General features: G+C 38.8%; 2 protein-coding genes and 1 long non-coding RNA gene across 13 annotated transcripts in view; 2 read left to right on the forward strand and 1 right to left on the reverse strand.

Annotated features, from left to right (window-relative positions):
- Positions 1–9433, forward strand: part of rasal2 (RAS protein activator like 2) — a 78600-nt gene extending 69167 nt beyond the window's left edge. For 7 of the 9 annotated variants that reach the window (XM_082171863.1, XM_082171861.1, XM_082171866.1 and 4 more), the window contains 7 exons: positions 7–208; positions 1386–1585; positions 2236–3184; positions 3275–3406; positions 3498–3700; positions 5361–5448; positions 8157–9433. In XM_082171863.1, the coding sequence (XP_082027989.1) occupies positions 7–208; positions 1386–1585; positions 2236–3184; positions 3275–3406; positions 3498–3700; positions 5361–5448; positions 8157–8324 (1942 nt within the window). In that variant the 3' untranslated portion in view covers positions 8325–9433. The remainder of the gene's footprint in view (positions 1–6; positions 209–1385; positions 1586–2235; positions 3185–3274; positions 3407–3497; positions 3701–5360; positions 5449–8156) is intronic. The other 2 variants (XM_082171864.1, XM_082171862.1) reach the window with 1 other exon arrangement.
- Positions 8851–9959, reverse strand: LOC309500303. Its single transcript, XR_014206533.1, has 2 exons — positions 9735–9959; positions 8851–9676 (listed from the first exon to the last, which is right to left on the reverse strand). It is a non-coding gene; the product is annotated as an uncharacterized lncRNA (long non-coding RNA).
- A 161-nt stretch (positions 9960–10120) lies between these two features.
- Positions 10121–22172, forward strand: dhx9 (DEAH (Asp-Glu-Ala-His) box helicase 9). 3 transcript variants are annotated; one of them, XM_082171870.1, is made up of 28 exons: positions 10121–10246; positions 10632–10752; positions 10933–11073; positions 11156–11264; positions 11562–11695; positions 11793–11941; positions 13371–13417; positions 13535–13671; positions 13757–13846; positions 13930–14091; positions 14202–14279; positions 14573–14764; positions 14863–15004; positions 15084–15166; positions 15245–15401; positions 15593–15690; positions 17391–17604; positions 17729–17823; positions 17902–17975; positions 18319–18471; positions 18559–18719; positions 18792–18903; positions 19655–19816; positions 19926–20053; positions 20165–20394; positions 20979–21094; positions 21239–21439; positions 21545–22172. In XM_082171870.1, the coding sequence occupies exons 1-28, from the start codon at positions 10236–10238 to the stop codon at positions 21930–21932; spliced, it is 3885 nt and encodes a 1294-aa protein (XP_082027996.1). In that variant the 5' UTR covers positions 10121–10235; the 3' UTR covers positions 21933–22172. The 3 variants fall into 3 exon arrangements, with proteins under 3 accessions (XP_082027996.1, XP_082027997.1, XP_082027998.1); XM_082171871.1 differs by having other exon boundaries at positions 10130–10233; XM_082171872.1 differs by lacking the exons at positions 10121–10246; positions 10632–10752; positions 10933–11073; positions 11156–11264; positions 11562–11695 and adding an exon at positions 13133–13272 and having other exon boundaries at positions 11805–11941.
- Positions 22173–24149: the final 1977 nt, after the last annotated feature.

A 24149-nucleotide genomic window follows, 5' to 3' on the forward strand; every position in this document is an offset into this window, starting at 1 on the left:
CATCAGATTTGGGAACAAAGAGGAGTATATGGCCTTCATGAATGAATTCCTGGAGCATGAGTGGGCTGGTATGACCCGTTTTCTGCTTGAGATCTCGAATCTTGAGACGATCTCCAACACCCCAGGCTTTGAGGGCTACATCGACCTCGGCCGCGAGCTGTCAGTGCTTCACTCGCTACTATGGGAGGTGGTGTCTCAGCTGGACAAGGTACTGCAATCCCTCCAAACCATTGTACTGCAACAATACCTCTTACAATGAAATCTACTGTAGGCTAAAGTCTGATTTTACAAAAATTTACAACAGCTGAGGTTCTATTTGTTCATAAGATGTGACAAGGGGGGGGGAGGGGTAAAAACGCACCTGTCTACCACAGAGATGTTATGTAAACCTTTTCACTCAGTAATTTCTTCTGCATTAAAAAGTTTTAGACATAGAAATTATACTTACACAAATAAATGCAACATGAATGAAAAGAATATTACTTGACATAAACAAAAAAAATTACTGAGTGCATATTTAAGTATTAATTAAGAGTGCCCACGTCTCAAAATCAGGAAGCACATTTCATACCTCAGAGGTATTGCCGCAAATGTCTTGTGTTGAGCTGTGTGCTTTGTCAGTAACGCTTGATCCCCACTAAACGTTGTAAGGTTGTAGCTGATTTCAAATATTATCTATGCAGTACTGTTAAAGGGCTGTGTGTGGCCAAAAAAAAAGCTTTGTGCTTGTTTGCAGTGTTATTATTACTACATTAACTCATTGTCTAGGTTATCCTCGAGGTTAGTTTCCCTGTTTAAACTGGAACAGTCTGTCTAATGGCATTGGACACAGCGCGTTCTAGCATTCCTATGTGCCTTTCCCCTAACTCTTGCTGACCTGTTGCGTCTGGAGCATGGTTTTGTTTTGTCTGCGATTAAAACCTCCCTGCACAATGTTTTTGTTTCCTGTCATGAGTTAATTCATCTCAACCTTTCTTTTATCTCGTCTCAGACATAACCTTCTGTTGTTGTTTGATGCATGCCTTGCGTTTGACCATTTTTACCTCGTTTGTTATTTTTGGAATGGCTTTTGTCATTTTTGTAGAAGCATGTTTGGTTTTCCTTTTATTTATCCCTAATTTGACTTTTTCCCTTTTGTTTTCTCCTCTGTTTACCCATGCCACTATACATTCCACCCTTTCCTGTCCGACATACTGTGTCTCCATGGTAACGCTGTCCTACCACCAATGCATTATGGTGCCTACTCTCTCGACCAACCAAAAAAAAAAAAAAAAAAAACTCCTGCCAACCCATCAATCTGCCATCTGCACCCTCAAACTCTCGGGCTCCATGTGGTTGCCCTCTGTGGTCCGTAATGTGGTTACCATGGTAACGCACCAACCCAGGGTGACAATTCCTTCCTGCAGGCGACGGTGGCCAAACTGGGGCCCCTGCCGCGAATCCTTGGCGATATTACCCGCTCGCTGTCCAGTCCCACCCCCATCCAGCAGCAGCTCAGGCGCTTCCAGGACCATAGCTCCGCTCATGACATCAGTGGAAGTGTGTCCTCAGGACTGCAGAGAATATTTGAAGACCCAGCAGACAGGTAGGACATAATTTTCTTTATTTTGATATCTATGATCTTCTAAAGCCATACTTAAAGAAGATGCATCATAGAGGTTCACATATCTTTAGACTTCCTTTGCTGAAAGATCACTTTGAAGTTGGCATGAAATGAAAATTTACCCTTTTTATCTTCTAATGTTATTGATCTTACTGTGAACTCTTCATCCATGCATGTTTCATTTTTTTTTATTTTTTTTATTCCGTGATTTTAAATTTAAAATTGACTTTAAACCCCAGCCCCTTACAATTGACTGCAAGCTCGCATTCAGATCTGCTTTTGTCCAATCAACAACCGATGAATTGAACCAAGTCCCTGTCCTAAATTTTATCTTGTTTGATAATCCGTTTTACTCGGATGTACATCAAAATAAAGAAGAAAAGATCTGTCACAACTTCAGTTTCATCAAGACTTCATAAAAGATGGCTTACGTATACTTCTCTGAGAAGGCCAACGGGTATAGGACAAAGAAAGATCACAATGCTATGTCAAACTAATGTATTGTACCTGTATGTTACATTGACGCAAGTAACTCTCAGAAACCGTTGAGACTGAATTTGAATATTAAATCATGTGCAATAGTATGGCACAATTATTCTCATATATTCATTCTTGCGTATCTTGTTCCCCAGTGAAATGAGGAGCATCAAATCTCCTGTCCAGGAGCACATGGAGGCCTTAGTCCGAGGGAAGCATCCTTTATTGGGTCAGCAGTCCTCCACGCACAGCATGAGCTTCTCTGACAAAGAGGAGCGAGACAGCCCTCTCCCGAACGGACGCAGCGTATCTTTAATGGACTTGCAGGACTCTTACCTGGCACAGGGGCATCCGGTTCCCGAAGCCCCTCCTAGATTAGGCCGAGTGGGCTCTCAAGCTTCCATCGGCCCTGTCCCTCCTCCACACCTCCACCAGCCCCCTGTCCATCCGAAAGTTCCACAGTTGAGGGACAATTTGCCCCAGAGTGCCCCGCAGGTGCGTCGACCCATCCACCCCTCCCTCAGCCAGCAGCGCAGCCTGCAACCGTTGTCTTTCCAAAACCCTGTTTACCACCTCAGCAACCTGCACGCACAGTCCACACACTCGACCCAGTCCACGCACTCCGTCCAGTCCCTGCAGCCGGACTCCAGCTCGGAGAACCTGAGCACAGGCAGTTCTCGGAGCGCCAGCCCCAGCGCATCAGGTGTGCGGGGAGCCACTCCTAGAGCCCGGATGCCCTCCACCAGCAGCGTGGAGGAGGAACTCAGCCGCAAAAGCATACAGGGACAGGAGACACCTCCTCCCACGGCACGCTGGCACCCGCCCCTGGCAGACCAGCACTCAGGAGCCCAGGTGGTGGCTGTACCAAGGCAGAGCAGTGCGGGTACTGCGCATATCGTGAAGGTGGAGCAACAGAGTCGAGGAGTGGGGCTGGTGGCAGTAAACGCAGGGGCACGAACCCCAAGGTCGCTCCCTCACAGTACTTCCCTCCGTAGTAGTGGCAGCGTCAACACAGAACCCATGCAGCAGAGCGGTGAGAGATCCAGGCAGCAGTCCACATGCTCCAAAGAAAGCTCGGTACCAGGAGGGCGAGTCAACAAACAGGTAAAGACCGAAAAAAGAAGAGTCTGCTTTTTTTTGTAAATGTTTGAGCCCAACTAATGCTTTGTGCTTGTGCTTGCTTGTGTCCGTAAGGTCCAATCACCCGTAGAGTCGGTCACCATGTCTCCAGTGGAACGAACTGCCGCATGGATCCTGAATAACGGCCAGTATGAAGATGAGGAAGAGGAAGGCCAGGGCAAAGACGATTCCAAACATGTAGAGAAGGTACTAAACGCGATAAAGAAAAATGCCTGCAAATAGGCATTGGATGCACTCTGTAGAAGGTTTTAAGATGTTTCACTCTTCTTCTATAAAGTACGAACAGGAAATCTCAAAGCTGAAGGAGCGTCTGCGGACATCTAGTCGGCGACTAGAGGAGTATGAGAGACGGCTACTGGCACAGGAACAGCAGATGCAGAAGCTGCTCTTAGAATACAAGGCTCGATTGGAGGACAGCGAGGACCGTCTGCGCAGACAGCAGGAAGAGAAAGACAGCCAGATGAAGAGTATTATCTGCAGGTGAGTGAATGAACAGGAAGAGAATATTAAAATACATATATATAATACAATATATTAAAATTACATTATTAAGGAGTGGAAATCTTACACTTTTAATTGCAAACCTGAAAATACAAAAACGTCTAAACGTTTAGTAATGATCAAGTGAAATTCTCCGATATCTGTATGTTTAGTATGAATATGTTAGCCTTAAGGTTATGAATAAGCTGATGTGTTCCAAAACAATGACAAAATTCGCATTTAGGAGAAATCTAAACAATGACAAAACCTACAGTCTCTCACTTCTGCTAAAATGGATCACAGATTTTTATGACATCACCGCGGACTTCAGCTTCTCATCACATCTTCTGTCAAATCAAATGCTCTCTAGAATCTAAAGCGTCCCGCCCCCTATGCTATAAATACCACCTGGCCAAAGAGACCGTTGAAACGTCACGGAGCAATATGGGTTGGAGATGTGTGTTCAGTTGCTCAAACGCTCGAGATTTATTCAGTTTTTCTAACTATGTTGGTTAAGAATGAAATGGCTAGAATTTATTCACACCTCTACTATTAAATCCAACGTATCATCAGCGCTCGAATTCGCTTCCATGGTGCTGTCAAGTACGACTTGCTGTCTGTGAGGTAAACTACACGCTATTGGCTATTTGAAAAGGGGGAGGAGACATTCGATATGTCCCTCCTTAGCATCCTGTTTCAGTGGAAATTACGTCAACACAACATACAAAGCTGCGCGTTCCAAGGCACTTCAGTGGGCCTTTAAAGTCCCTGTGAACCGGAAGTTGCAAAAGACTTTTCTCCAGTGTTGTGACGTATTTCCAAGTGAAACGGAATATTGAACAGAGGGCAGGGTTTTACTTTAGTGCTCCTCTTCTCCATCTCTGCTCATAGGCAGACTAACGGTTTGAGGGGAGTGGTTAATCGTTTTCAACCCAAGCCGTCAAACTGACGTCATCAGAAAAGGAACGCCATTCCAGACCGGAAGTAACTTTTCAGATTTTGATTAAAGATTACCACGGCAAACAATTTTTTTCTGTGTATTAACTTGCACGGATTTATTGTTCACCACAAGACTAGTAATATGCGATAAGAAAGTAAATAGGGTAAATTTTGATTTCATGTCGACTTCTAAGCCATCTAAGCCATCTGAGCATTCAATCTGGGGACTGGAGACCCTACTCTATTCCTTAGATGGCAAAGATGAATTTTCAGCATTACTCCAGGCTCCAGTGTCACATGATCCATCAAAAATCATTTTAATATGCTGATTTGGTGCTCAAGAAATATGTATTATTGTTATCAATGTTGATAATTGTTTTTGTTGGATTTTGTTGGTTTTGTGGATTCTTTGAATAGAAATTTCAAACGAACTGCATTTATTTTAAATTTAAATCTTTTATAACATTATAAATGTCTTGTAACTGATCAATTTAGTGTAGCCTTGCTGAATAAAGTTGTTCATTTAGAATTAAGTATTTAGGATTAAGTATTTTTTTCCATTTGACCTTTAATTTGTCTTGTTCATATATACAATATATAAAATAAAGTTGATCTAAACAAAAATATCTAACTTGCCAAAAACCTACAATGAAAAAAAAAAATTGTTAATGGTAAAACCATGTGAAATCTGACAGGGTGTTGTGTCATTTGTGGTTCATAGGCTGATGGCCGTGGAAGAAGAACTGAAGAGAGACCATGCGGAGATGCAGGCGGTCATCGATGCCAAACAGAAGATCATTGATGCACAGGTACTGCAGATGACCATATTTACCAGCATGATAAATGCAAGGGAACTTTAGTGTGAGTTTGGAGAGCATCTTAGTCTATTGTCTGGTTGTGAGGTGCTGGCCTGTGTGTGCTGCACAGTGGTATGCTTTGAACTCCCTGCTAAACCTCAGATGGTATTAAAGCAGGCTGCTGACTGGCTCATTGTTACTGTGTCCTACTGAATTCCAGGTCGCTAATGGAACTGAGGTAATACCAGCAGGCAAGTACAAGCAGATAGTTTTGCTAGGCCTGTGTAAGCGCACCCCAATCCAACACCCATGCCTGGCCTGAACCTGTGCAACACTCAGTCCTCTAAGCCATTTTGTTCCCCTCCACTTCGGATGATATAATAAAACAAGGGTTAAAGGTGAAGTGTGTCGTTTTTCTATGGTATAAGATATGCAATCCAAATGTAATGTGTAGAGACCACTAATAGTGCAGCCATTTGTAGGTTGACTTCAGAAGAATGTAAACACTGGGTTTGTGCTTTTAACATTATTTGACTGATCAAACAATAATGTGCAAGTATATATATTAAAAAAAAATCATGGGGTATAAGCTAAGCTACCAGGCTAACAGTTAGCTTGCAAAACGTCCTATTAAAGTTACATAATAATAATGAGAATGAGAATTTTCGTTTTTGGGTGGACAACCCCTTTAAGTAATAACGTTTAAAGTATATTACATTTAAAAGACATTTGTGGCTGTAATAACAGTTCATCATAAAGCAGTTTTGTAGGATTTCTAATCAGGAACTTAAGAGAAATCATTAAAAAAATATATTTCGGCCATTTTGGGATTATCGAAAACATTAGTGGCAAAATTGCACACTTCACCTTTAAAATATATACTTAAATATGTTTGCATACTTCAACTTTTTAGTTGTAGTCTGTTTTGTCATTTCACTTTCAAAATTCTCCTTGGGGTTAGTGAACGTTCATGCTTTTCCCACTTTTCAAAGCTGTCAGAGCATCTTTCCGATGTTTAGTGCTGTTGAGGAATGTGTGTTAATAGGGATCGCTCGTAGCTGATTCAGTACCTGGTATCTGTGAGCTCTAGCTTTGGCTGCTGTTATTTTTTTTGTTTTCCCTCCTTATTTTTGCCTAGTCACTTCCTGATTGCCCATGCTGCCACACTCCCAGCACCCTAGTCAGTGTGTGTGCACTCCACACAAATCGCCAATGATCTCTGCAGATAATTATAAGGATGGTCTCGCTTTTACTTCTCTTCTCTGGTTGTTTGTGCAGGATTTGAGTTGTCCTCTTTTTGCTGCCCTCACAAACTTGCCCTTTTGTGTGTGTGTGTTCTTTTGAAGGCAGATTCTGTGCCGTTTGTCAGGCTGGTACAGATTATGAATGGGCCCTATTTATGTCAGCTATTATTTGCCTTATTAAATTTATCTTCATATAAAAATGAAAATAGAGTTGATTTGGTTATACTTTAAGGGCGTTTTCACACTTATAGATTGTTTGTTTTGTTCCGAAACAGGGACTTCATTTGTTACAATGTTCCATTTTCTTCTTGGTTCGGTTCGCTTTCACAAGGTAACCTTTCAAACCGTACCAAAATGTGTTTATGCAAGTCACATGCAGAGTACAACCGTCCTCTTATTGGTCAGAGTTTCCTCTGTGTCGTCAAGATGATTGACAAGTTTGCTCCATGAGCTTATTGTGGCTTTATTTGTAACTGTCGAGACACACGCAAACACTATACGAAAGTAGCCATCATTCCCGCAGTTAAATGATATACTACATTCGTATTAATACTACAGCAAATTCAAACACGCTCTCTCTGAATCTCCTAGCGCTGTCTAGAGGTTTACTGTGTCAAGACACGCAAACACTATACGAATGTTATAATGCAGCTAGAGCAGGAATCAAAGCTTTATCGGGACAGCATTCTTGCGCGGAGAAGCGCAGTTACACAACATTTTAAGATGACGAGGTGCTCTTTTGGTTTTCAGCTGTGATAACTAATCTTCTCACTCACAGAATCAGATACTACTGCTATTTATATAGCACATTTCCTGGTATGAATTATAATACCATTTGGTTCATTGGTCCGTTGGGTCGAATTGCTTTCACACCACAAGCGAACCGCCCCAGAGTTCGATCTCCGAGCAATGGTTTTGGTGCGGATCCAAGCGCAATTGCCGTGTTCACATAGCCTATGCCTGAACGAACCGAACCAAGGGAGAAAACGCACCAGGTTCCGATACAAACACTCATGTGTGAAAGCACCCTTAAAGTAATATACACATAATAAAACATAAAATTTAGTGAATTATTTTTTTATTTTTTTATTTTTATTTTTTTAAATGTTTACTTTCACAATGTATGTCCGCTATTTTTACTTTCAACATTTTCACTATTTCACATTCATAATTTGATTATATTATTTTATTTGTAATGAATCTTTTTAAAAGAATATTCAAGGTTAAATACAATTGAAAGTTTGAAAATAATATATATATAATAGAAATAGAAAAGTGTAGTAGAATGTGATGCATAAATAAAAGTTATGCTACCTTTAAATAATAAAGTTTATATATGTATCTATATATAGGGTGGGTTGTTATATTTAACCTTGAATATTCCTTTAAGTAATGTTAAGAAACAAGATTACTAATATCGTCTGTATGTTGCTTCTGACCTCCAGATATTGATGTACTTCTTTCTCTCTTTTGTAGGAGAAGAGGATCAGCTCCCTGGATGCAGCTAACTCTCGGCTGATGGGTGCCCTCACTCAGGTGAAAGAGCGATACAGCATGCACAACCTCCGCAATGGTCTGTCGCCCACCAACCCCACCAAGCTCTCCATCACTGAAAACGGAGAGTTTAAGAACAGCAGCTGCTGATTGGTGCTCATGGACTTGATGATCCATGCCGATTGGTGCTCCAAGACAGATCACCGGCACCGATCGGTCGAGTTCAACAGGGACAGAGTACCCAGACTACATGCCTAAAAACTGACTGACTACTGTATAAATGCGATTACAAGGAATGTCTGGTTATAATTGTATATAAACGTTATCTAATATTGGTTATGTACAGAAGTGCTACTGCAGAGGAGTGTTCTGAAATTACGTGGGAGAGTTAAATGTAGCGTCGGATCTGAGTCAGTGAGTTTGTGTTTTTTTTTTTTTTTTAATACTGATTTACGCATAAATGCTGATTTAAGATTGCAAAAAGATTTTTAATTATTGCCTAAAATATATGAAGGAGATGTACATATCTTAAAATAGAATTGTTTTAAAAGAAAATATGAAGAAAAGCACATAGGTATCAGCCGTAAATGTAAATGTACGCAAGTTGCAGAATCTGACAGGCAGAAATAGATGAAAGGCAATTTTATGCACTCAGTTTTCTAACACAAATTTTCTATTTTATTTTTATTTTTATTATTATTATCATTATTTTATGTTATCATCTTGCAAAAGGTTGTTACAGCTGATTTTTAGGTGACTAACTGAAATGACACGGTTAAGGCAGCCACGGTTCAATTGCAAAATTAAATTCAAGATAAGTATGTGTTCATTAATGTTACTAAAAAGACGACTGAAGCAGTGGGTTTAATGAAATAAAATATTGTTCTGAATTAATCGTTTTATTTTGTCAGATATGTAGGCTATTTGACAGTCACTCAACCTAACTTAACTTTTTGGTTGTTTTTTGCCCTGTGTATCTGACCAGAGTGCTGTGAAACTACCAATCTTCAGTCTCACTGCCCTCTTGTTTTAGACAGCCTCACTGCCCTCCTTCTGATCCTGTCTATTGTTTGCCGGTTACCTTTATTGAAAGTCATTGTTTTACCACTGTGTTCTCACTGTCCATATGAGCATCAATGCCTTTAACCTTTTGTGGCACAGAACTCCTCAATGTTTGCTGTTCTCGTAGCAATGTATTTGATGGTCAGTCTCAAAGTTGAAAGCTGAGCATTGAATAAAGATGATTGTGGCCTCATTGATCATTTTGTCTGTGTGTGTATGTGTGTGTGTGACCTGAAATTGATTAATCATTTCTGCTCTCTTAATTTCATTCTTCCTTATTGGCATTATTGCACATTACTATTGTTTATATTCATTACTATAAGGATTATTATATTCTTAAAGTTATTCTTAAGTGAATATATGAATATAGACATGTATATCTTCTAAATGTGATATGAAAGATACAAAAATTAACTCAACTAAAACTAAATTTATTGTCACTACAGCATTTACAGGTAATGTGTGAACATCTTAGGTGTGTTAGTCCAGACATTGCACAAGAAACAATATACAGTAGATATTAAATATACGCACGCATATACAATGTAGCCCACACATACATAAATGTACATAAACAATATACCAAAAAACAGTGCTGACAGCAGAATCGACGGATATACAATACACAGTGCACATTACAGGAAAGTTAACTTTACGGGAGTAGTATCTATATTATGCATAATGTGGATTTTTGTGTGTCAAAATTACAATTATCCTTCATTGGGCCAAGTAAAGGGGAACTAACATTCGATTAAAATTTTGATGAATTTGCATTGCAAGGACAGGAGCGACGTCGCGCTGGATTTTATCAGAGAATGTCTGATTTTATGGATTTTATCTGGATTTTATGCTACGCTCTCAGGGCTGCGTCACTTCCGGTTCTTCCTGTTCCTGTTCTGAGCTGTTTACTGCAATGCTAATTGTCCTGTAACTTACGTACTTTTCTGAACATCGTGTACGTCTTGTTTGGATTTGCGTGAGCTGGGGTTTTTTTCTGGTATGCTACAAACGTAAAGTAGTTCATCTTTATTTTACTTAATAGTTTTATTTGATAATAATTTTCTTATTTGTCGTGGAGATGGCTGTAGGGGGCTAACGTTAGCCCATTCATTGCTGCAGACTAACGTGACCTGCAAACAGATATAGCCAAAAAAATCAGTTTAACTAACGTTAGATGTATCTTTTAAATTTATTATTTTTCGTGTGCTTACAGTTTCAACTGTTAACTATCACAGTATTGAGTTAGTTTTCTCTAGATAGATAGATACAGTTATTCGTGCCGTTTGTTACTGTATATCATCTGGCATTCGCTCTTACACTCAGTTCAGAGTTAAGTTATCTTTGAGAATTTAAAAGATAAATCGTATTATTAATATTAATCTAATTCACACGCAGACCGTCAACAATGGCGGACATTAAGAACTTTCTGTATGCTTGGTGTGGAAAAAAGAAGATAACTCCGAACTACGACATCCGAGCGGCTGGGAATAAAAACAGACAGAAATTCGTGTGTGAGGTGAGTCCTCTATATAAAATATACACTGTATAATATATGATTCATATTCACATCTACATGTCTATATCGATAGATTCCTTTAATACAAAACTGTGTGTGTATATATATATATATATATATATATATATATATTAGTTGTTGTAGTTGGAGACCTGTTTTAAACCATGTTTCTTCACTAAGGTGCGTGTGGAGGGTTACAATTACATTGGCATGGGAAATTCCACCAACAAGAAGGATGCTCAGTCCAATGCTGCCCGAGATTTTGTGAATTATCTTGTTCGGATGAAAGAAATAAGTCCTGGTGAAGTTCCTGCTCTAGGGGTCAGTATCACATCTATGTTGACCACAGCTCATCTGTTGTGTGTTATGAGGAAAGGACTAAGTTTATGTTTATAATTTTCAGGTCAGTGTACCTGATGGAGGCAATGAAGGGAATGAAGAAGGTGTTGAGTTTGGAAATCTCCCATCCAACTGTCCACTACCTCCACATCTGGCTGTGAAGAAGGAATCCGGTGAGAGATGTTAAATTAATCCAATAATCGGTTACTAAAACATAACATCTGCTATAAAGTAATGAAGTATCTGCTTTAGGTGTTGCTTTCTAAATGTTTAGTCAGAATGCACAGCTACATGTAAATAGCTGTCAATGGATAATGATGCTTTTTGCCCACAGATTGGTGTAGTTATGGTATCTACCAGCATGGGCTAGTTAGCTTACTGTCTAGTTGCAATGACACACTGGTTTTATTTAAACCATATTAAACATTGACTGAAACCATTTCTAACACTGAATTCTTCCTGTGTCTCAGAACCTTCTGCAGCTTCTGCACCCGTTCCTGGAGTCACAGGTTTGGGCTACTCTGGTTTTGGAAATGCCCAATGGGAGCGAGGAGCCAACCTGCAGGAGTATTACTCCAAGAGACAGGAACAGGATGACAAAGCGGTAGCTCTTCATTTTTTTAGTGCAGTTTTCTGTCTAATGACCACCATTATAGAACATTTCTGAGAATTACTTCTTTTTTTTTTTCTTATTTCCCAAGACCTTGGAATCAGAGGAAGTTGATCTGAACGCTGGCCTGCATGGGAACTGGACTCTGGACAATGCGAAGGCCCGTCTGAACCAGTTCTTTCAGAAGGAGAAAAACCAAACAGACTACAAGTACAGCCAAGTGGGGCCTGACCACAACAGGTCAGAACATTCCCATCAAATACAGACATTTGCTATTACAGCTTAGTTTTGACCCATTCCACCTGCTATTTAAGAGAAATATTCATTTGTAACTAAATGTTTTCAATGATATGCCTCTTCAAAAATCATACTTTGCATACTTTTGAATGTAATGTAACAAGGGTTTGTTTTTCTGCTGGACTGAAACAATCACAGAGAACTCCTTGATGTACATCTAACCTCAAGGAGATCTCAGACAACAAGATCTCTTCATCTTGGATGTAATCTTAGAAAATCAACAATGTCATATGGGTTAATCTCACGAAACTTGTCAAGAACATGTCCAGGTCATATTTCACTTTAGAGTCAAAATAATGAATTACAGTTATGAAAATATATAGGAATAATGTACTTAATTGCCATAATATCACAATACAAAAAATGTGGTTCTAAAAACAGGCTCAATTATTGCTATTAATAATTAAAAATGTCCATTCAAATGTATAATAATAAATAATCAAGATGTTAAATCATGCTAGCAAGATGTTAAGTCTTGTTAGAAACATGTTAAATCATGCTAGCAAAATGCTAAATCGTGTTAGCAACATAATAAATCATGCTAGCAACATGTTAATCATGTCACCAACATGTTAGCAATGTGTTAAATCATGGTAGCAATGAATTAAATCACGCTAGCAACGTGTTAAATCATGCTAGAAACATGATAATCATGCCCCAAACAGGTTAGCAATGTGCTAAATCATGCTAGCAACATGAAAAAACACCCTATCTATCTATTTATGTATCTGTTTTTCTGATAGACTGTATTTCCTTCAAAACATTCAAACTACTTGAAACTGAAAACCTACAAACTTCAAGCGTTCAAACTTTCTGGCCTGGCTTTCTCAAGCCAACTTCAAAGTTTGTCTTGACAATTTTTTTTATCTAGTTGTTATTATTTTATCATATTTACTTGATTTTAGAGTGAAATGTGACCTGGACATGCTTTTGTGAGATTCACCCATGTAGTATGTAATCTTGAAGGAGGACAATAGAGATGCCAGAAATCACAACCTTACATGGGGGAAAACATGTGACATGACTTAGGCTACACTAAGAGGTCACATGGTAAAGTACGTGATTGATTGGGTTTAGAGGTGGGAAAGGCAAAGTAATGTCTGGTTGTGATTTCTGATGTCACTCGTCCATCAGGGGTCGAGTTCTCCAGTACCTTGAGAGGATTAACTCCCTGTTTAGAAGTCTGGCAGAAAAACAAACCTGCTCAGGATGGGTTGTTCGGACCTAGCGCTGAAATGTCACTCTGTTGATCTCATGTGCTGCCCGGTTAAGAGGTCAGTTTGTGGAGTTTGTTTTTGCTACATTGTTAAGGACATCTGTGGGCTAAATGTCATGTTCGGATGTCTTGATTTAAAATGTTGCTCTATTATAGGAGTTTTATTGCTGAGATGACAATCTTTGTAAGACAACTTGGTAGGAGTAAGTATCAGAATCCTTCGCGACCTTCTATGTACTTAACTATAAGGGCCAAGGGCAAATAGTTTCACATCAAAAATCAGCAGTTGTGTCCTTGCTAATGCTGTCCTACTTTTCTAGAGGTTTTTGCCCGTGAGCATGGCTCAACAAAGAAGCTGGCGGCCCAGTCTTGTGCACTTTCTCTTGTCCGTCAGCTTTACCATTTGGGGGTTATAGAGGCTTACACAGGATTGACCAAGAAGAAAGAGGGAGAAAGTGTGAGTTTAACACCCCAGTTCCACTATCTTTGAGGTCTGTGTGTTCATTGACTCCTCTGACTTTCTGTCTGGGTTGCTATGACAGGTGGATGTATATGAAGTGAATCTCAGTGATGATTTACAGCAGCAATTGCACAGTATTGTGCAAGAACTTGGCATCCAGATCCCTCCTCCTGTAAGTGTTGGACAGAAAACCTGCATGACTTCTTATTAGTGACAAATGAGTATGTGCCAACAACTTTGTTTGTCCTGTTTTAGCCACAGGACCCCAACAGTCCAGTATCTCTGGTACAAGGGAAGTTGGCTCACTTTGAGCCCTCACAAAGGCAGAGCATGGCAGGAGTGGTGCCGTGGTCTCCACCGCAGATCAACTGGAACCCCTGGACCAGCTCCAACATCGACGAAGGGCCGCTGGCGTTTGTGAGTCTGCTGTTCTGCAATTAACTTTTTTAATCAAATGATATCAACTGAATTTAGTGTTATATACATCATCCAACTGAAAACGTATTGTACCTCTTTTTGATTTGCAGTGTACCCCAGAACAGATCGGCACAGACCTGCTACAGGAGCTCAACTTTCAACTTGAACAGGACAAAGATCTGCAGACAGTGAGCTAAAAACAGCCTTTAAAAACTGCATGAAATAAAAAATTGGAGTTTTATGGGTTTTACTTGTAGTCTGGGTATTAGCTTTGAGGGCATTTACATGTTGTGAATATTTTCTTTAAAAGCACTTCACATTTTTTTTAAACAAACATACTAAACCCCCCTATCCCGTCATGCAAAAGGAGTTTTTATATATACATTTTTGTATATATATATATAGACATAGACACAAATTTTGGAGTTGTTCTTATGCTGTTAGTATTGTAAAATCAACTAGCAGCATGTTCTTCTTACAGATTGTAGCAGAACGAAATCAGCTGCCAGTCAAGAACTTTGAGGAGCAAATCATGTCCGCCATTCACAATAGCCCAGTGGTCATCATTCGTGGAGCCACCGGCTGTGGAAAGACCACTCAGGTTCCTCAGTACATCTTGGATGAGTTCATAAAAAGAGGCAGAGCATCTGAATGCAATATTGTTGTTACACAGGTGAGTGTGTTGAAATACTTTATTATTATGTGTGCTCAGTCACCTTGAGGAGACAGACCTGTTTTGTGACTTGCTTCTGCGACCGTTCATCTTCCTAGCCGAGACGGATCAGTGCTGTGTCAGTGTCAGAACGTGTATCTTTTGAGAGAGCAGAGGAGGTTGGGAAAAGCTGTGGCTACAGTGTGCGTTTTGAGTCTGTCCTGCCCAGACCTCATGCCAGCATCCTCTTCTGCACAGTTGGTAAGTTCCACTTCTTAATCTCTGACTGCGGCACACTGCTTAGAGCTGGGCGATATAGCTAAACATGTCTTATTCACAGGGGTTTTGCTGAGGAAGCTGGAATCTGGTATCCGTGGCATCAGTCATGTGATTGTGGATGAAATCCACGAGAGGGACTTAAATGTAAGTCCATCGTTACCATACCATATCAGACAGAGGTATCCTGTCTCTCTATATTCACAAGTGTGTTTTTCTGTTCAGACTGATTTCCTGTTGGTCGTGTTGAGAGATGTTGTCCAGGCTTACCCTGATGTGCGCGTCATCCTCATGTCTGCCACCATTGACACCACCATGTTTAAGGAATACTTTTTCAACTGTCCTGTCATCGAGGTGCATGGACGTGCACATGCTGTACAAGGTCAGAAGCAGGTTTTCTCAATGCACTGTATTATAATGTATTTTTAATTCTTCAATACTCACATCTCACAAATTGGATTAAATATTCCTATGTAAGTTGTTTGGAAACCCATTGCTCAATAATAGAGCATTAAGACTGTAAAACACTGTTGAAGTCATTTCAACAACCTGATGGATTTTTTCAATTTCCAGAGTATTTCCTAGAAGACTGCATTCAGATGACTCAGTTCGTACCACCACCAATGGACCGGAAGAAAAAAGATAAAGATGAAGATGGTGGAGAGGAAGAAGTATGTTTTGTTTTTGTTTTGTTTACAGTTATTATTATAAATATTAAATTTGGCTTTTATGTGGTCATTAATTAAAGTTATTAAGACCAATTATTAAAATAGTATCTGGAAATTAAGTATTAATTCAGATGAAATATAATATTCCTGTTCTAATGCTGTTCTTTTGGCCTTTATATTAACTAATGAATCCTAAAAAAATCTAAAGTATTAAATTATTTGAACTGATTAAAACTGATTTCAAAAACATAGCTGATGAACAGCTGCATTTAACCTGTTAAGCTGCAACGCCACTTTTGAAAAATCCCCAGAAATGACATACCCAAACTGAAACAGATACAGTTCATGAACCCTTTGCACTAAAAGCACAAGTATGATCTCATTTGAAAGCTGACACCTGGTAGTTTATTGTAAATGTAGAATTAATTATTGTCATAATGAAAAAACATTTTTTAAATAGCTTCAAAGTTTTGTAAAGTTATTAGAAATTTGTTTTTATTAAACATATTCATGAAAATAAAATTGAAGTGGGCCCTGGAGCAATCTAGAAATGCACTGCAGCTAAAGCCATATGTGTGACCATGTTATATTTAAAATCTGAAAATGATAAGTCTAAAACTCTGTATTTAGTTAAATGTTTTTCAAGATCATGTCAAATTACTTTATTTTGGGCCTAGCTAGCATGTTAGCTTAGCACACCATCAATACACGACCATTTATGAGATTAAAACCATGTTTGTGCTACAAACGTACTTTATAACGCAAGTGGAGTGTTTTAAATAATCTTCTGTGATCTAATTTGGCTTCAGATAAAAAAAAAAATCAGACAGAAAATATATTTATAGAATTATGTACAATGATAAAGTCTATATCGATTAGCAATACATTATAAATATAATATATTATAAAAATACCTGGCATTGCTTGAAGAACACAGGCAAATCACATATCATTGCAATTATGTTTATTGTTTTCAAAACGTCTGTATCTGCATATTACAGCGATCTCTGTGTTAGCTTTGTGTGTAGCTGCTGCTATCAGTGACGTCCTTGAAGGTCACATGATTATGGCTCTTCTTCATGTTCCATATATGGAGTATTTTTGTGCATATAGCGCCCTCAGGCTATTGGTATGAATTGAAAACACAGCACATCTCAGTAAGAAGCGCTCATAATGATTACATCGACGCATTTGGGTATAAATTCAATAAATATTATTCCTGTCTATAGAAATATGATGTGAATCTATGAGAATATATCAATATTTCTCCAAGTCTGCACATTTTTGAGCTAAAAGTCCTGAGGAACGTTGTTTTGTATAGCACTGTCATGACAACAGCACGGAGTTTTTTTTTCTGAATGGACCAGCTGACGCTCATAATTCATATTAAAGGGATCGATGCATTTTTTCATTTCATAACTCCTGACACAAATTAAGACATAACTGTCACTATAAGTTTCTCAGAATACAATAGTGGTCAAATACTGAAACTTGAGTCTTATATCTTTTTAATGATGTATAGTTTGTCAAAGTATAACATTTAATCTGATAGTAACTTTGAACTAAATAAATAAAAAAACGCTTCAGTGCGCCGACGCACTGGTGAGGGTTAACAGGTTAACTAAACATTAGATACAGCGTTCAGGTGACCTTTTACTTGATGATTTCAATAAATTAAATGAGCCTATTTCTGTTTTCTACAGGTGAACTGTAATGTCATCTGTGGGCCAGAGTATAGTCCTGAGACCAAGCGTGCCATGTCTCAGCTGAATGAGAAGGAAACTCCATTCGAGCTGATTGAGGCTTTGCTGAAGTACATTGAAACGCTGGACGTCCCAGGAGCTGTGCTTGTCTTCCTGCCAGGCTGGAACCTTATCTATTCCATGCAAAAACACCTGGAGATGAACCCACACTTCGGTCTGTAATTTAATGCTATTCTGCTCGCACTCAAGTGAAATCTTTTCTTCTGATAAATTGACTTGTATCCCCTAATTTCTTAAAATGACTAATAGCGATTTGTTCAATATTGTGTCCTTCTAAGGCGGTCATCAATACCGAATCCTGCCCCTTCACTCTCAAATCCCCAGGGAAGAACAGAGACGGGTGTTCGAGCCTGTCCCTGACGGTGTGACTAAGGTCTGTAGAAGTTTTATTGTTCAGTATAGGAAATTTATGTATTCATTTTTTTAAACAATTGTTTTTATCACACCACAGGTCATTTTATCCACAAACATCGCTGAGACCAGCATCACCATCAATGATGTGGTCTTTGTCCTTGACTCCTGCAAGTAAGCAGCTCCTTTAATTAAAGAAATTGTTCACCCAAAAAATGAAAACTCTTGTCATTTATTCACCTGCATGTCATTCCAAACCTGTATGACTTAAGATATTATGAGATGTCTCAGTATTTTTTGTCCATAAAATGGAAGTCAGTGGTAACCAAAACTGTTTGGTTACCAACATTATTATTTCTATAATGCAGAACATATAAAGTCATACAGGTTTGGGACGACATGAGGGTGTGTACAAAATTTGTTAGGTGAACTATTTTTCTTTTATGTACATTTATCTTCTCTATATGCTCCGTTTTGCCCGCAAATGGTTTTAAAATACCAAATATGTGTCATTCAGGCAGAAAGTGAAATTGTTCACTTCTCACAACAATATGACAAACTACGCCACAGTGTGGGCCTCCAAGACCAACCTTGAGCAGAGGAAGGGACGAGCTGGCCGAGTCAGACCAGGCTTCTGCTTTCACCTGTGCAGCAGAGCTCGCTTTGAAAAGTATGAAATGTCATTCTTCAGTTGTAATGCCACCTTAAACAAAATCAAACTGTATATGAAATGATGATTGCAATGATTGTTATGCAGACTGGAGACCCATATGACTCCAGAAATCTTCCGCACGCCGCTGCATGAGGTGGCCCTCAGCATTAAGCTACTGAGACTGGGTGCCATCGGGAATTTCTTGTCTAAAGCCATTGAGCCGCCTCCATTGGATGCCGTTATTGAAGCTGAACATACACTGAGAGGTACAGCTTCAATGTCTTTATGGTAATTATGTTGAAGTGAACCAAATCCAACAAGCCTCTGTTGTTTCCCAGAGCTGGATGCTCTAGACTGTAATGATGAGCTGACTCCACTGGGACGAGTTCTAGCCAAACTGCCCATTGAACCACGTCTGGGAAAGATGATGATCATGGGATGCATCTTTAAGTAAGTTTATTCATCCAACCTTGGCTGTTTATCAAATCGGTGATTCTCACAAACCTGTCAGGTCACATTTAAACCCCAAAATGAAAAGTAAAATAAAAAAGATGACGCATGCATGTACACTACTGTTCAAAAGATTGGGGTCAATAAAGTTCTTGAAATAAGTCTCTTTGTTCACCAAGGCTTGCTTTATTTGATCAAAAATACAGTAAAATAGTAATATTGTGAAATATTATTACAATTTAAAATGGTTTTCTACTTAAATATATTTTAAAATATTGTTTATTCCTGTGATGGAAAAGCTGAATTTTCAGAATGATTATTCCAGTCTTCAGTGTCACATGATCCTTCAGAAATCATTCTAATATGCTGATTTGCTGCTCGATAAAAATAAAGAGTCTTATTATAATCAATGTTGAAAACAGTTGAAAACTTCTAAATGGAAACGTGATTAAAAAAAAATTCTATGATTCTGATTAGAAAGTTTTAAAAAAGCATTTATTTAAAATAGAAAGCTTTTGTAACTTTTGTTTACTGTCACTTTTGATGTGTGCTGAATAAATGTATTAACGAATCCTACTGACCCCAAACGTCTGAACAGTAGTGTATTTATAAGCATACATATTATACAATAGATATTGAAATATAATGTGTGTTGTATAATTAAATACTTTTTGGCATACTTTTTAATTAGCTGTTTTTCCCCTATAACCTGTTGTATTTACTTGCATTTATGTGTGTGATTGTGCTGTAGTGTTGGAGATGCAGTGTGCACCATCTCAGCAGCGAGCTGTTTCCAAGAACCCTTCATCAACGAGGGAAAACGTCTCGGCTTTGTTCATAGGAACTTTGCGGGCACACGTTTCTCAGATCACGTGGCTTTACTCTCTGTCTTCCAGGCCTGGGATGAAGTCCGGTAGGTCCAGAGGGCATTGTACTAAATGTAGTATTGTGTGTTTTTTTTTTTTTTTTTTTTTTTTTTTCTCTTGAGGGATTCGCAATTGAAATATATTCTATTTTATCAGGATGGGAGGTGAGGACGCAGAGATCAGGTTTTGTGAGCACAAGAGGCTAAACATGCCCACTTTGAGGATGACCTGGGAGGCCAAGGTCCAGCTAAAGGAGATCCTTATTAACGTTGGATTCCCTGAAGGTTAAACCGTGCTTCTAAATGCACTTCTGCGTTGTGCTGCTGTTTATTACAGTCCACAGATGTTGTTTGAGTTTCTGAATTCTAATTTTTTATTTTCTCCTTTTCTTGTAGAGTGCCTCATGAATCAGATGTTTAACAACGTGGGACCAGACAATAACTTGGATGTGGTGATCTCTCTGCTGACGTTTGGCTCTTACCCTAACGTGTGCTACCACAAAGAGAAAAGGAAGATCCTGACCACAGAGGGACGAAATGCTCTCATTCACAAATCCTCAGTCAACTGTCCTTTCAGCAACCATGATATGACGTATCCATCTCCCTTTTTTGTCTTTGGGGAAAAGGTTGGTTTTAAAGTCTAGCTTGAAAACTACTATTTTTTTTTTCTACGTTTCTACTTCATTTAGACTCATTTAGGCTGCAGGTGATATTAAGGGGTGGGACATTCTTATTCTAGAGAGCATTTGATTGGACAAACTACTGTGTAGTGCAAGATGAGTCATCAGTATGTTTAGTCCGTAAGACTTTTAAATTTGCACACTACAGTTCAAAAGTTTGGGGTCTAAGATTTATTTTCAAAGAAATTAACACATTTGATCAGCAAGGAAGATGGATTAAATGATCAATTAAATTAATTGATCAAAAGTGACAAATACTTATACTGGTAGAAAAAATATATATTTCAATTAATGTTTTTAACTTTCTATTCATCTCAGAATGTATCAGTTTCCACAAAAATATAAAGCCAGCACAACTGTTTTCAATGTACATAATAACATAATGTGAAATGTTTCTTGAGCACCAAATCAGCATAGCCCAAACTAGTGAACAGTAGTTTAAATCTTCTAACGAAGGAGTACACAAGTATAGTTTGTAATATACGTGTAATATTGTAATATACTAATATACTTGCACTTTGTAATTACAGATCCGAACTCGAGCCATCTCAGCCAAAGGAATGACTCTTGTCAGTCCTCTTCAGCTCATTCTGTTCGGCTCAAAGAAGATCACATCCAATGGAGAAATTGTTGAGCTTGATGATTGGTATGTTTCTCATGAATCAAAAAAAAAAAAAAAACGCTCCTTGATTCTTGAGACGGGAATCCTGGGAGCAAACCAAATATTTGCAAGGAAATCAACAAAAGAGAAGTGTTCCTTGATTATCAAGAATATTCCTTCCTTCTGTAGGCTCAAATTGCAGATTCCCCATGATGTAGCTGCTGGTGTGGCTGCTCTGAGGGCAGCAATGGAAGGCCTGGTGGTGGAGGTGACCAAAGACCCAGAATACATCAGAAATTTGGATCCCACCAACGAGCACTTGTTGAACGTCATTCGACTTGTGTCTAGACCCTCGTCAGCAGGCATCAACCTCATGGCCTCTAACCCACGGTGAGATAATTGAACCCATACATTTAAGTGACCTATTAAGCGGAAGGTCCCTTTTGACCTTGATGTTACAATTCATTTAACGCATCTTATCTTTGGTTTTTACAGCTTTGGAGATGGTCCACGTCCACCCAAGATGGCCCGTACTGATTTTGGAGGTGGTGGAGAGTTCAGGGGCCGTGGAGGAGGAGGAGGAGGAGGATACAGAGGTGGCGGTGGCGGTGGATCTTGGTCTGGTGGAGGATACAGAGGAGGTGGAGGATACCAGGGTGGTGGAGGCGGCTTCAGAGGAACAGGAGGTTATCGTGGTGGCGGTGGCGGGGGCGGGGGCGGGGGTGGGGGTGGATACAGGGGGTATGGTGGGGGTGGGTCCAGAGGATCTGGTGGATACAGAGGATCTAATGGGGGTGGAGGATATAGAGGAGGTGGAGGATATGGGGGGAGGGGATTCAGAGGTGGCTCAGGTGGGTGGGGCGGAAACAGGGGTGGTTATTAAAGCTGAAGCTGAAAATTATGTTTGTTTTATGTTGCTTTTTGTTGGTTCTCATTCTTTTCTCAATTTGTTTTATGTAAATAAAAAAAGCATGAAAAAATTACACCTTTGACTGCCATACTGCCGGATAATAACAGTTACTAAAAATAGCTAATTTGTGACCAACAATGTAATAATCATTTTTAATAGATGGCAAATACATGTTAAGTGTTGTATTCTATTAAAGAATTTCTTTTGTATCCATCTTTTGTATCATTTCTTTATTATACTTATGTAATGGGTACTCTTGATCTCTCTTATGCCCTCTAAGAAATGAGTTCATTGACAGTTCTACCAAAAAGTTACTGGTGGGAATCAGAAAGTTTCCAGATGTGTGGTTTTGCAGCAATGTGTAACTCCAGCCAAGTTTTTTTCTATCCAGATTGAGCAACATTTTGTTCCCTAAAACTATCAGCTCATAATTTAGAAGTATGCCTTTTCAGACATTAATGCGTGTGAAATTTCACAATAAAGTAACACATTTACATTTCACAATAATGGATTGCTGAACGATAAATGCATTAATATTGTACTCTAATAATTACATTATTTCAGTTTATTAGAACCCAGTGTCTTTCCAGAGACCACACAATACTAAAGGACATTTTCGCAGCTGGAAGAGTGCATGTGCCTATTAAACTGTGTACATGCAAGAGCTTTAGAACACTGAGACCTAAAGTGTGTTGACATGTCTGGTGAAAAGTATAAATCTGTTTTATCTTCTTTTTTTTTCCCCCATGTGCACTGTAAATTGTTGTTTTGGCTGCCTAATACATATTTTATTTAACAAAACAAAAAAATCCATGGCTCAAATACAGCTAAACAGAAACATTTAAATGTCTTAGACCAGAGTGCCTTGAAATCATGTAATGTGTATAATTAAATATTAGCAAACCAAGTTTAATTAACCCTTTAGATTTACCTAGACTTTTATCTAATTGAAGTGTTTGCTGGGAAAGATTAAAATGTTGTCAAAACCTTTCTCGCTTTTGTTTCTCTATTTAAATCATTACCTCGTATCTGACGTTTATCGTTTTTTTTTGCTTAGGGCAGAAGAGTTTGCCCATGATTACCGATAGAGGGCGCTTTAAAACCGCAGCAGACGGTGCTTTAATTTGGATGTTCACTTAAATCAATTATTTAAAACGTATTTAATTGCTGTTATTTTAACCCTGAACGACTAACCTAAACTGCAAATATAATTGTTTCTCATTGTGTAACTAAATATAACTGTAAATACACTCAGTTTGCTGTTTTTGTTCCTTTAACACTTTTACTCGGTTCTCTAGATTTACTCAATAAAGCAAATCTGGCACCACAGCAAAAATAAAAATATATTTGAGAGGATGCTTTGAATATCTTGAGGGAGAAAATAGTTGTAGCCTCTGGGTAAGATGAGCGTTCATACCTTTTGTATCCTGGATAGACTAAGTACCCTTAGAGAACAATTGCTGGTGAATTTGTTTAAAGTTTTAAGGTAGTGAGACAATGCACATCCTGGGCATGCCTGAGCTTGATGCAGCAGGGCACTGTCTCAGTATGGGGGACTGGAATGAGTATTTGACGAAGCGTTGACAGTCTTTTCTCATTTTGACATAGATCTAGCTCTCATTTCCCCTGTTCTGGATGAAGTAAGTCTAGTGATTGATGGATGGACAGAAGTCTAGTTGACAGCTCATTGCATACGGTCATAGATATAGGTAGATAAGGTCAGGTTAGATATCAAGATTCTTGACTCAAAAACATATAAGCATCTCCTTGCTTTATTGCCTTTTAAATATCGTGATTTTTATGAGGACATTTTTTAAATTTATTTCCACCAGAGCTGATTTTATCCTATTTAGATAAGCTGATGGGAACTGATTGATTGCCTTTTTTAACACCAGAGTTGTTTTATTCTTTGATCAACATTTGATTAAATCGTATTGCATCTAAAGAATGTCTCCGAAGAGTCTGCTCGCATGGCCATCTGAGAGACTCATTGGGCTCATGCTGAATATCAGGTACAGTATAGGTCTTTCTGCGATAGCCGCCTAAATCTTATCAATGGTACACATACCTTTGCTGATAACTCAGTACTCCAGCTTTCGCTTTCCAATCAAACCATGTGGCAAACTTTATTTGCGAAAATCCCATGCAAAAAGAAAGTTCATTGAAAATATATATTAAAAAAATATCACA

Source organism: Leuciscus leuciscus (assembly GCF_965113295.1).
Source record: "Leuciscus leuciscus genome assembly, chromosome: 6".
NCBI lineage: Eukaryota > Metazoa > Chordata > Actinopteri > Cypriniformes > Leuciscidae > Leuciscus > Leuciscus leuciscus.